Genomic DNA, 12826 nt, shown 5'->3' with positions numbered 1-12826 from the left:
AAATCATTTATGTAAATTAAATACAGTAGTGGACCTAATACTGTTCCTTGAGGTACATCTGAGTTTACTGTAATTGGTGTTGATTTAAAGCCATTTATTATTACAGTTTGTTCTCTCCCTACCATGAAATCGTGAATCCATTGATGTAATGGACCATCTTACTTTACCTAAACAAGAATTCTGTAGAATATCAATGTAAACTAGGAAATTAAAAATTTATTTCATTTTTTACACAAACACACAGTGTTTGTATGTTTAAATATTATGCATGAAAAGTTGACACTATAATCTATGAGTTTGTAAATAAAGATCTATAAATTACCTCGACAGAAAAACATGTTAGCCTTGCATGGAAGTACAGTTTGTTTCACTTCTGTTCCGCACCTATTTACAATAAGTCAACTAGAACAACCGATTACTGTAAACACGCTACAAATAAGTAATGTAGAATAACGACGTAACGAGCCTAATGTTAAATTTGAAAAAAATAATAAGCCTTATAGTTGACAAAGCTATAGAATGAAATTTCAGTCATATATTGTATCAATAATTATATGTAACAATTATCAAGTCAAGTATATTGTTTTAAAAAGTGAACACCGAACACATCTGTCAAATAAAACTTTAATGAATTGAACAAACTTGATTTCAAGAACTATGCATAACATAAATTGTTTCAATGCAACCAGCACTATTATAACTTGAACGTTGTGATATCCAACAGGTTTAACAGCTGGTAGAAGTACACTGGACAGAATTTTTGTCATGTGACAACTGAAAGGGGAGAGGGCAATTACATTTATCGCCACCCACTTCTAGATCCGACTATGTACTAACATTATAATCTTTTGGTTTATGGTTGGATGGAAGCAGTCATTTGGTTACATATATCTCCCCACCACCAAAGCTCATTTGACATTTCCTAAGGATTTATAAGGTGCTAAATTGTATATTACTGAGATGAAGCTACATAGTGTGTATGTTTACGTGTACAATAATATATGATAAAATATAAACGATTCATCAAAACTATTTAGATTATTTTCAGACACCTAAAGTCTGAACGGCCAGGACATGTCTTTCGAATGCAACTACACTGACATCCTATAAAGTTGTTAGATCTGAACATGTCAAAAGGCAGAAAGAGGTGATGTTTCAACTGTTTCAAAAATGTGTTTCAACTCTACACCTGATCAAAGTATCAACAAAGAGTACATGTCATGAACTTCATGTTGAACATTTCTATGCCAATTCTGTTGAATCCAGCACACCCTTCCTAAATGTGTAGCTAGGAGTGTGTTCCCAAACAACGTATCCACACTATAGATGACAAAGTGTCCACACTATAGAGGACAAAGTCTGGCAATATCTCCATAGCAAGCTAGTTGGGAACAAATATTTCACTCTATGTTCGTATCCACTATCCATAGAACACACAAGGCTCTTTTCTACTAATACATAATACATAAAGGTGTGTATGCATACACCCAGATATAGTTCAATTTTTCTTTCACTAGTGTAGAACTCCTTTAACCCTAACCCTTTTTATTATAAAAAAGCCTGCTTGCGTGAAAAGTACTTTGGCCTTCAGTACCAGGTACATATATGAAGACGGTGTGCAGTAGAACTTGCTATGTTTGTACAACCAAAATATACCTACTTTAATTTTTTTTTAAATTTCTTTTATATTATTACTACTACTAGCCATATATTACTCGCGGCCCGCGGGTCTTAGTTTGCGTATCACTGTCGATAAAGTCACTGAGAGTGTTTTGTAAACAATTAAACGAAATAAATATGTTATAAGTAAAGCGAATGCGTAAATGTAAAAATAGTATGAAAATAGCTTATCGTTCTAAATCCATTTTTAGCGGCCCCCGAAAGGGGAAAAGACGCTATTAGTTTTGTGCGAAATGTCTCTCCGTCTGTCCGTCTGTCCGTCCGTCCCGTTTAGATCTCGTAAACTAGAAAAGATATTGAAAATCCGACATCACAATATTTTAGACCATTCAAAGTTCTGATGCAACGGCTATTTTTTTTTTCTGAAAGCGAAAAATATATTTTTTAGAATCAGTTATGCAATCAGTTTTTTAAAGAGAAAAAGCTAATTAGTATGCATTATAAGTTAGACTTAATTTAAAACGAATAGTAATCTTGTAAGCTTTATTTTCCTGAACCCTATTTTTTTTTTGTGGAAATTTTTTTTTTCTTTTTTTTGAGGATTCGATTAAGAGATTGAGCCTTTTCAAAACAGCTAGATCAATTATAAGACATCAGTTAGGCCAGGAGAGGCGCGGGGGTCCCGGGTTCGAATCCTGGTGAAGACTGGGATTTTCAACTTTGGAATCCTTGGGCGCCTCTGAGTCCACTCAGCTCTAATGACATTGGTTGGGGAAAAGTAAAGGCGGTTTGTCGTTGTGCTGGCTACATGACACCTTCGTTAACCGTAGGCCACAAAAACAGATGAACTTTACATCATCTGCCCTATAGACCTTAAGGTCTAAAAGAGGAACTAGTTAGGCAGGTTCGCATCTAACTTTACATTCACTTTCACCTATCCTTTGATCTTCGGGGGCCGATTTTGAGTTTGTGTTTCCACACATACTGTCTTTTGTAACCTTGTTTTCAAATAAAAACATTTGCTTGTCGGGCCTACATATATTGATTTAAAATATGAAATGAATAGACTTTATTTTGTATGTTCATGTGTTAAGGTATTAAGTAGATCTATCATCTTTGAATGAAATCTTGAGTTAGAGATAGCCTACATCTAGACCAGTGATGCCCAACCTAATTCAACCTGCGGGCCAAATTAATTTCCAATACTCGTGTCGCGGGACACATGACCGAAAAGATACAAAAAACTAAAACAAATTGACCTAAAAAAATTTTAATAGAAACCGGTTGATCTAGTAGTTACGACAAGACATCTTTTTTGAGTCTGAAACTGGTTTAATTTCTCTACTTAAATTGTGAGTAAAATTATAGCTAGCTAGCCAACGATTCATTTTCTTGTCACCTTTTGGTAATGTGATGTTGCTTGTTCAGGCTGTCTTGAGGTCAACTATGGATGACTGTTGAATTTCAACCAATTACTCTGCAAGCGTTTGGGTGTAATTGTTCGGGTGTATTCCGTGTAGTTGATCAACAATCCAGACAAAACAAACACATCGGTTTTAACAAGTAAAGAGATGTAGTCAACGCTGAAGAACAATGTAACATGTATTTATTCTAAGAAAAGGCCACAGTAAAAGTCTCTGTCACTAAACACGTCGTTACCCTAGAGGATTATATCGCTAACTGATTTTCCGGTCTCTAACCCAACATATCCCAAACGTCACTAGTCCCGTTCAATATGCGTCTTCTATGGTGCGTCGCTAAATACCTAAACTATAAATAAGGTGTCTAACAGTAAATACTCCCATCGATCCTCCATTTTCTGGGAGTAGTTTAAAAATATTTTTATTCGCGCACAAACTAAGAATAAGGTAATATTTAATATTTGTTTTATAATGCCGATTATGTTGTTTAAAAAAAAAAAACAACGGCTACAATTTCTATACAAATCAAATATGTTGGCTTATCATCGTTCCCAAAAAAATATCCGTTCACTTTTCCTGGTAGATTCTAAATTCTACTTGAACTCTCCAATTTCATAAACGTATAAATGATTAAGGCCATGGTGCCAATCCATCAGAGGGCCCTAAAGTAGGTAAGATACATTTGTCAACATTTTGTTGTTGTTATTTTTTTTAAAGAGGGGGGTTTTCTACTCTTTGTGCCGACGTTTCAGCGGGCCGGATGGAACCTTGTCGACGGCCGTATTTCGGGCATCACTGATCTAGACTAATCTAGAGTTAAATATTTCGCGTGCGTGGAGGCTTCGCTCTGTGCATGCGAGACCTTTTTTGTTAGATGTACGGAATCATGAATGGAACTATTAAAATGTATGTCAATACGTCTTAGCAGCTATAGCGAACGGATGTATAAAAAGTGCTTTAGGAAAAAAAAATTGAATGTTAATTTGATTTAAAATATGAAATGAATGGACTATAATTAGTATGTTTATGTGTTAAAGTATAAAACTATCTTTGCGAAGAGAAATTATATTATCTTAGAGTTGAATTAGAGTTTTAGACCTAGGAATAGAGAGATGTCTAAAGAAAGAATGTACGTCAGGACTTCTAAATTCGCAGATATAAGTAACGAATTTATATAAAAATGCTTTTGAAAGACAAATTTGAAGCTTAATTTTTATATTAAATAATGAAATCAATAGACTATATTTTGTAATTTCCATGTGTCAAAGTAAAGAACTATCTGTGCAAAGTGTAGTTTTAAAAATTAGATCTAGATCTTTTCGATCTTCTTTCGAGTAAACATGATAAACATGGCCTAGATCCATAAAAAAAAGGAAGAATTTCATAGAGTTGGGCAACTTTTTTTATTGTTGAGGGTATTAAGTTTGTTTTAGGGCTACTATACATACGTCACGGTTCCATCCACATTTATGCCAAGTTTTGTCAAGATTGGTCAAACGGTTTTAATTTCTATTCGTAACTCCAGTGGCGGACTGAAAGGGTTAATGTGTATGCCACTGTGTGCGGCCTACTAGCTCGCACGACTCAGGCCAATCACACAGGTCAAGGGCTGTTCAACAAGGGACAGTACTGCTAGTACACGCAAATGACCTGTGTTTTGGGCCATGTGACCGAAAGCCCTGACGGTCGAGAGACAATGTGTAAAGAAAGTACAGTTGAGTCCACGACAGCAAGAGAAGGACTGTGCAGTACCTTGAGAGTCCTCGAAAATGTAGCTGTACAAGCTAGAGAGACTTGTAGAGATTATTTAGGCAGTTCTGTAGTGTAGCAAAGCTTTTAAAGTTAGTGTAGCTAATTGTGTTTATTGGCTGTTGTTGATGTATTTGTCATTAAACCGCCATATTGTTCATCGTAGCTCTTGTTGTCAAGTTCTTGTATTGGTGGTGCTATTGTGTTGAGCAGTGTTTGCAGAAGGCCTGATAGAAAAGATCGTAACAATACATAAGACTTACTTTTTACTTTATAGTATAGATGAACAAAATTTATGTACATATTTCTTATATATTGTGTGAGCATGTGCTCCCAGAGCTATATTTTTATATATTTTATTTTTATAGGCTAGTGCCAAACGTATTATTTGTACTTCCGCTTTTTGTGTATAAAAAGTGATGCCACGCTGTTTTAAAAACAGTTCAGTGTACAGTTGACCAGTGGTCAGTACCATATCTGTCTGTGTGACAGCTGAAGATATTTGTGGTCTGTCGTCTAATTATATTTTTATCCCTGTATCTGGGACGGCCTGTAAGTGTAGAAATATTATATATTTTTTACTAGATCTATACTATGTGTAAGCCCATTAGAATGTATCTTGCTATCAACTTCTACGAGAAGTTCAGATGACTCGTGCAACTTTGATACACTCTTGGGCTCTCCAGCTACTGCCTTAAATGCATTGTAGATGAGAAAAGGTCTCATCTTTGTTAGGCTTTTCCCCTCTTCTGTACACCTGGCCACCAGAAATGATGGCTTGATAGAGTTTCTTGTGCCCTCCTTCTTTCTTTCTTCCATTCTTCCTTTCTTGCCCAGACATAAATCTGGGGCAAGTAGGTTTTTTTTTCTGTTGTCCATAGACAATTGTGGCTGTTCATCACTTGTGCTCCCCACCCGCCATCGAGTCCAACAAGGGTCGAGCCATTCGGGTGTTCAGAATGAACCCACCAGGGCTATACCGGTGCTATTTTCCATACTGATTCTCGGTGGACACTATCAAACGCTTTCTTAAAGTCTACGAAACTGATCGTTAGCCATTATTGGTTCTCAATACTTTGTTCTATGATATTTCGTAGAACGAAGATATGCTCTGCACATGTTCTGCCTCTTTGGAAGCCTGCTTGTTCTTCTCTGAGCCTCTCATCTACAGATTGTTGAAGCCGATAAAGGCACTTTTCTTATTCCATATGCTTGGACAAAAGTATTCAAATGCCCTGTCTTTCACCGTGACTGAGCAGGGCCTGAGATATCTGCGTTTCACCACCAATATACCCGGCAAATTCAGTTGATTCATAATGCTCTTGCTCGTATTTTTTTATTTATTTATTCCAAATCAACGTTTTGACTCGTACGAAGTTGAAGAACTTTCTAATATACCTTTTATATTGCAAAGAATTGCAAGCCTATTATTAGATGTACATGGTTGGCCATCATCATCTCATCTCTGCCTGTGGTCCCTTATGGGACATAGGCCACCAGCCAGCTTCTTCAAGGCGTCTCGGTTCTGGGCATGTCTCTCCAACTGTCCCCACGTCTTGCCCATCTGCTTGACATCTGCTTCCAAATTGCGGCGCCATATATTCCTGGGCCGTCCCTATCTTTCTCTTTTTAAGTCTGTCGAGTATGATGATAGTCAGTCTGTTGTAAATATTATCCTTCTCTTCCTCTTCACTGTCATTTGTTGTTAAGACAATATCTAAGTTAATCCTCTTCTTCACTGAATGGAATGAGGCTGTTATTATCCGTGGTCCATGCGCTTCTCATCCTACCAGTGCCCTCTGAGCCCGCTTAGACAGCATTATACCATAATGTGTCATTCTTGGAGGATCGTGTTTCAAATCAGGAGCTTTGAAACTGGATACAGCAGCTCCCTGATTGACCCTTTAGGTCGATGACCTATGCTGGTAGCTCAGCTCGACCAGCCGATTGACTCAGAGCGGGCCATCTGGGCTACAGGACAAGAGGAACTTTGAACCATTTTTTTGACGCACCCTGTAGTTTACCCTTACGGCTCAGACCCCCCCCCCCCACAAGACACCCGCCCAGGATTTGAATTTTTCCATTCACTCCAAGCACACCAAAAGTTACCTAATTTAGTTGACGTCTATAAACCTTTGCATTTTATACTAGGTTCACAAACTAGAAAACGCACAGCTTTGTAAACATTTTATAGAGATTTTTGGACGTGTATCTTAGTTTATTTCGGCTTAGCTTAGTCGAGGAGTAGAGAAAATCTCAAATATTTGGAAGTAGCCTATTCCGTAAAAATTTTATCTACTTATATGATGCTAGGGTCACTTGACCTAAACAATAAAGAACTTGAAAAACCAAACAGCGGACCTGGAAGAAGATGGATCTCCAGCTGTTCGGCGCCAGGATTATCCGACCTTCACCATCATCAGTACAAGGAACGTCAGGACCATTTACGAGACTGAGAAAACTGCAAGTGGCAGCAAAGATGAGAAACATAAACCTTCATCTTAAGAATCAGCGAGTCAAGTTAGACTCTCTCCAACTGTCCCCACGTCTTGCCCATCTGCTTGACATCTGCTTCCAAATTGCGGAACCATATATTCCTGGGCCGTTCCTATCTTGACGACTACAGGTATAAACAAATAGTTTGAGAACATCGCGCAGGATGGACAACAGAACAAACTGAGCGTGCTGGTACGAACCTCGCCGATAGCGAAAGAAATGAAGTTGCCATAAAAAAGGGGATGCACAAAAAAGCAGCCCTGTTAGATAGCCCTAAAACAGGAGCATTCAGACATACGAACAGTGGCTAACTTTGCCGCTTCGGAATCGGCTTACTTAGTAGGATCCGATTGTTCGTGGACTCAAAAAGAAACACAAACTAGTTTTTCATGTGAGTACATTATTTACATCCTTTGTCTTTCAAGACAGAAGGAGACATATTACGGTCGGCAACTTCGTCATGGTTAACAAAATGTCCATTTGTAGCGTACTCGTAATATAAAAATCCAGTTATGGATTTACGGCAGTACGTCAACCCTGTGCCTATATTTCCGCAAACATAAAAATATACAAAATACACATTTTTTGCTTGCATATTTAATAATTATAATTATTTTTAAAGTAGAAAAATAAGATTACATACTCTAAAAAAAAAAAAACGAGAGCAGAAAAAAATGTATTTCAATACGTATTTAAAAGAAACAAAACAGTTAACACACGATTAGATTTATCACGATTAGATTTATAATATTATTTTTTTAGCAAAGATACGTAGGTCTGTAATTAATTAATAATATATTAATAAAAATTCCCCAATTAAAAACATAAAATACCATCTAAACATTAATAGTTATTCCAAGAATAAATTGTACAAAAAAATCTAAATCTATATTACATAGAGGAGAGAGAGAGAGAGAGGGCAGTGACCGGGCGCGCTCTGCGCGCGAGCAGGTGAGGTCACGTCAGTACGTCATCATACGTGCGGATAGACAGCTGCCAAATAATTGACCTGAAAAACTAGGGTCCAGCGATGTAAAGTTTTACCGAATATTACTGCTAATAGCTGCTGTTTATAACTGCTGTTGTTAGATCTATTCTAATTCTAGGGAATCTAGAAGCTAGTGTTACTTTGTTTCTGCTATTGACAGTATTGATAGTTTTGTTATTGTTTCTGTAGATCTATTCTAGATCTAATTCTAGGGAAGCTTATTACTTAAGCTAGTGTTATTTTGTTTCTTTATTATCGCCTTAGTAAACTTAGTTATATTTATAGTCTGTTTCTCAGGTCTGTTCTTAGTGAATAGTAAGGTACTGAGCCTAAGGATAAGATATTCTTGTTTTAGTGTTAGTGTTATGAGTGTAATAGTAGGATATTGTAGATCTAGACTAGTTCATTGTAGTGTGTTTGTGTAGATCTAGGTCTAGTGTAGTAGTTGTAGTGATTTAGTTAGATAGTTGGTTTGATCAGTTTGTGTTAGTTAGTTTGGTTAGTTTGTTAGTGTTTGTAGTGGTGTAGATTTAGAGGGTAGTTTATAGTGGTTAGTGTATATATTATATTTTATTATTATTTGATTCCATGTAAATAAAGTTTCATTTCTTTTATTTATACTAAACTAAAGTTTGTTATCTTGTTTCCATTTAGTTTAGTTTAGTATGTCTGGTTACTTAGGTGACTCTAGCCCCTTGGTCGTAGACTGAGGTGTCACAGATGAGCCCACCCAGTAGCGCTAACATCTGCCTACTGTTAGGTAAATTTTAATGTTGAGCAGCAGAGAATAGGCCCTCTCTCTCCATCCACTCGCGCCTGCCTGACCTGCTCACAATTGTTATGAACATAATTTAATCACACATTTCTTCTATCCTATTATTATGGAAAGGGCCGCCGCTACCTATTGTGCTATGTGTACATTGCACGCAGGCGGCGGAAAGTAAGGGGCGACCAAATCATTATTCCGAGTTTACCTTTAATTTTTAAAATTTTTAGATTTAATTTTAAAAAATACTTAAATATTTTAATAATTTATTTGAATTCTAATTATTTCATTATCCTTTGAAAACTATAAAAAAAATAATATTCGTAAATAAGCTATTTCGGAAACTTTTAATAAGAAAAACTGGAGAGGTGCGCGAGGGATTCCCAAGGGTTTTTCCATAGGCGCCTACATATTTCTGACCTTGAATTTTCGCGGCTTGTCTGAAATATTTGTTTCGAATGACGCTTACAGAAGCAGATTAGTCAAAACATTTTTTTCTTATTAGTATCTTCTTATTTATATAAATATTGTTGTTTAATCAAATACCCAGTCCTGTAAGTAGCTTTAGTAATTAAAAACTTAATGTTAAAAACATTTTCATTTTTATGTTAAATGGCTGTTAGTTAAGCGTAAAATATTTTTGGGTCATTATATGTGAGCTGGCGCTCCTAGATCTAATTTTTGACCTATTTTTATCTGTATTTTAATTTGTAATTTATATCGGCCAGTGCTAGAAATATTTAATTTAGTGTCTTTTCAGAAAGAAATTTTTACAACGCTTAAAAATTATGTAAGCAACACTATTTCCTAACCCTCCCCTTCCCCCCCCCCCCAAAAAAAAAAAACTACAAAGGACTCGTTTTAGTGAAATTTCATTATGTAAATTTGGATTCTAAACATAGTGTTACATTACTAAAAATTTAAAAATAAAACTTAAATATTATGTAATAACTATGACTGAGTTTCTTTTCTTTTTCATTATATTCTTTAAAAAAAACTCACGGACCTCAATGCAGGAGCCTACATCGCTTCTCGAGGTCCCCAGCTTCCAAGGGGACTTATACGAAAATTTTGTCAAGGTCGCCTCCACGTAATGTGGGAGAAACACTGCCTTAATGTGTCATTGTATAAGTTACTTGTACTTAGGATCATGGGCGTAGCCAGGATTTTTTTTCGGGGGGGGGGTTTAGTGGGGGATTTTTTCTCTCCGCCCCCCCCACCCCCGCAAAAATAAATATTTGTATGTATGTATGTATGTGTGTGTGTGTGTGTAGGAATTAGGTACCTGTAGTTTGCTTTAGATTTTATATCGAAAAGGGAACTTTTATCGTCAAAATCATCTGTTAGGGGTTTTAAACTAAAAAATCTCAGGATTTAGTTGCGTGTTTTTTAAATTCAAAACCCCATTTAGCTACCTACGATCATAGAATTTGGTAACCGTAGTTTGCTTTATAATAATATTGAAGATAGAGGTTTTCCACCTCAAATCGCTCTGTAGGGGGGATTTTAAACTCAAAACCATTTGGAGGAGAGGAGTTTAAACTCAAAATCCCCAATTGGCTTGGCTACGCTCAAATAATTTTAGTGTGTAATTTGCTTATTTTATATTTAGAGGTATTTTTTAGCATCAAACCCTTCTTAAGGGGGATTTAAACTCAAAAACCCTTTGGCTACGGTTATAGATTTTAGAGTGTGTAATTTCCTTTTTTTTTATTGAAGATGTATTTTTTAGCTTCAAACTCCACTAAAGGGTAGTTTAAACTTAAAACTGAGTCAAAATCCATTTAGCTACGCTCATAACATTTTGAGTGCATAATTTGCTTTTTTTTTCATATTGAAGAGGGGTTTATCGTAAATTTTGGAGGGGTTTCAAAATCAAAATCTTCCTTTACTGTGCTCTTGGAATTTGGGGATTGTCGTTTGCATTTTTTAATTTTGTTTTATAGAAGAGGGGGATTCAACTGCAAAAACTCCTGGTAGGGGGTTTTAAACTCAAAACCCCCTATTAGGAGGTTTTAAACTCTTTGAATGCCCCTCCCTAATCCACCTTAGGCAGACCCTACTTACACTACAGCCCAACATAACCAACACCCTGTACGGCAGTGCTGAACAACTGAAAAAAAACAGCACACTTTTTTTCCTTGGCACAGTCTGCAAAAGAGCTCACAGCTCAGCAGCAATAAAGCTGGCTAGAAGAAGAAGAAGAAACTCAAAACCCCCTATTAGGAGGTTTTAAACTCAAACCCCCCTGGTAGGGGTTTTAAAATCACAACTCCCTTGGCTGCGCCGGGGTAAGTGATGGTTTAGTATTAAAATCTCACCTAAAATAAACAAAATCAAAGCAAAAAATCAGTCACTCAGTCATTTCGGGGAGGGGGGTTTGAACCCCAACCCCCCCCTGGCTACGCCCATGCTTAGGATTATTTGTATCAATTCAAGAAAAATACTCAACGTTGAGTTGCTTCATTTTGTGCTAGTGGTGTGTTAGACAAATTTGTAGGTATCTCTAAATCCGCGTATGTCAGATAATTGTGGACACAATGCACATTTCTCTAAAATACAATCGTGATATTCATTATCAAAGTTTACTGAACGTTAAAAATAGACTTACTGTCAATGGTTTTAGTGTTTCAAGTCACTTTATTCTGCATTTAAGGGTCCATGTCAGTTGTTTTAGGAATAAATAAATAAAGAAGACATTACAGGTACAAAAGGAGTAAATGATTAGGGTAGTAGGCCTATTAATTCTTAAAAGACACGAATATAATGCAGAAAGAAAATAAAAAAAAATGATCTTGAGAAGAAAAGAACAATAAATGCAACGCATTAAAGAAATTCATGATTTTGAAAATCAGCCATAGCAATCCTTTAATAATAATACATCTATAAAAAAGCTAACAAGATTCTCGAAATAAAGAATCCCCCTTTGTGTCAGGATTTTGTGATTTTACCATCACAAAAGAGATACAAGACACCGATAGCAAAGACAAACAGACAAAAACACTCTTTTGTTCCCCTGGCAATCAAATCATTAAATAAGAACAATCTGGTATAAACTTTGTCACATGTAAATTATGAGTGAGTCTGGTGTAAATGTACACTTTGGTTTCTTATAGTTATAATGTTTTTTGTTTGGTGTAATGCACAAATTGTAAGACAAATAAGACAAATAATAAAGATTATTATTATTATGTTAGAAATGAACGAGTAGTCATTCTCTGGCGCTGCCAGGGTCGAGTTTCGCTAAAGAGAAACAAAATTCATCGTAGTCCCTTTGACAGTTTCCACTGAGGAATTTTCTGGTGATGTGGCAGGTCTGCAGCAGTACCGCCTTCTGACAGGCAACGAAGATGTTCCTAGGAATGTTAAGGGCCTTGAAGGTGTCTGTGAGGTCAGTTGTTATTATCCCCTCGGTTGATATAACAATGGGGTATATTGTTATTTTGGACAATTTCCATAGACGCTTAATCTCCAAGCCTAGGTTCCCATATTTTCTTTGTTTTTCTATCTCAGTTTTTCTTAAATTATGAGACAGTGGTACGGCGATATCGATAATGGTAGCGGTTTTTTCTTTTTTATCGATGAACAGCAGATCCGGGCGATTGAAATCTACCGTTTTGTCGGTCAGAATAGGCCTATCCCAGTACAGCAGATGTTCAGTAGACTCGAGAACCTCTTGCGGAGAGTATTTATAATAAGGGGGAGTGTCCTTACCGATCAATTTGTACGTCAAAGCCAGGTGTTGGTGTATTAACTTTGCAACTTGGTTATGGCGACCTAGGTAGG

General features: G+C 36.4%; 1 protein-coding gene across 10 annotated transcripts in view; it reads right to left on the bottom strand.

Moving 5' to 3' along the window:
- The window catches only part of LOC106076738 (uncharacterized), a 104091-nt gene that overhangs the window by 46507 nt on the left and 44758 nt on the right, over positions 1-12826 (bottom strand). Inside the window, exon 1 of one of the 10 annotated variants that reach the window (XM_056037324.1) lies at positions 323-477. The exons of 6 other annotated variants lie outside the window; for them this stretch is intronic. In XM_056037324.1, the coding sequence (XP_055893299.1) occupies positions 323-338 (16 nt within the window). In that variant the 5' untranslated portion in view covers positions 339-477. Of the gene's footprint in view, positions 1-322; positions 478-12826 lie in introns of those variants that run through there. 3 more of the 10 variants (XM_056037329.1, XM_056037332.1, XM_056037330.1) reach the window with 3 other exon arrangements.

This window comes from Biomphalaria glabrata, chromosome 8 (genome assembly GCF_947242115.1).
Source record: "Biomphalaria glabrata chromosome 8, xgBioGlab47.1, whole genome shotgun sequence".
Lineage (NCBI taxonomy): Eukaryota > Metazoa > Mollusca > Gastropoda > Planorbidae > Biomphalaria > Biomphalaria glabrata.
The sequence above is the reverse complement of the archived record's forward strand: the minus strand, read 5'-3'. Positions and strand labels throughout refer to the sequence as shown.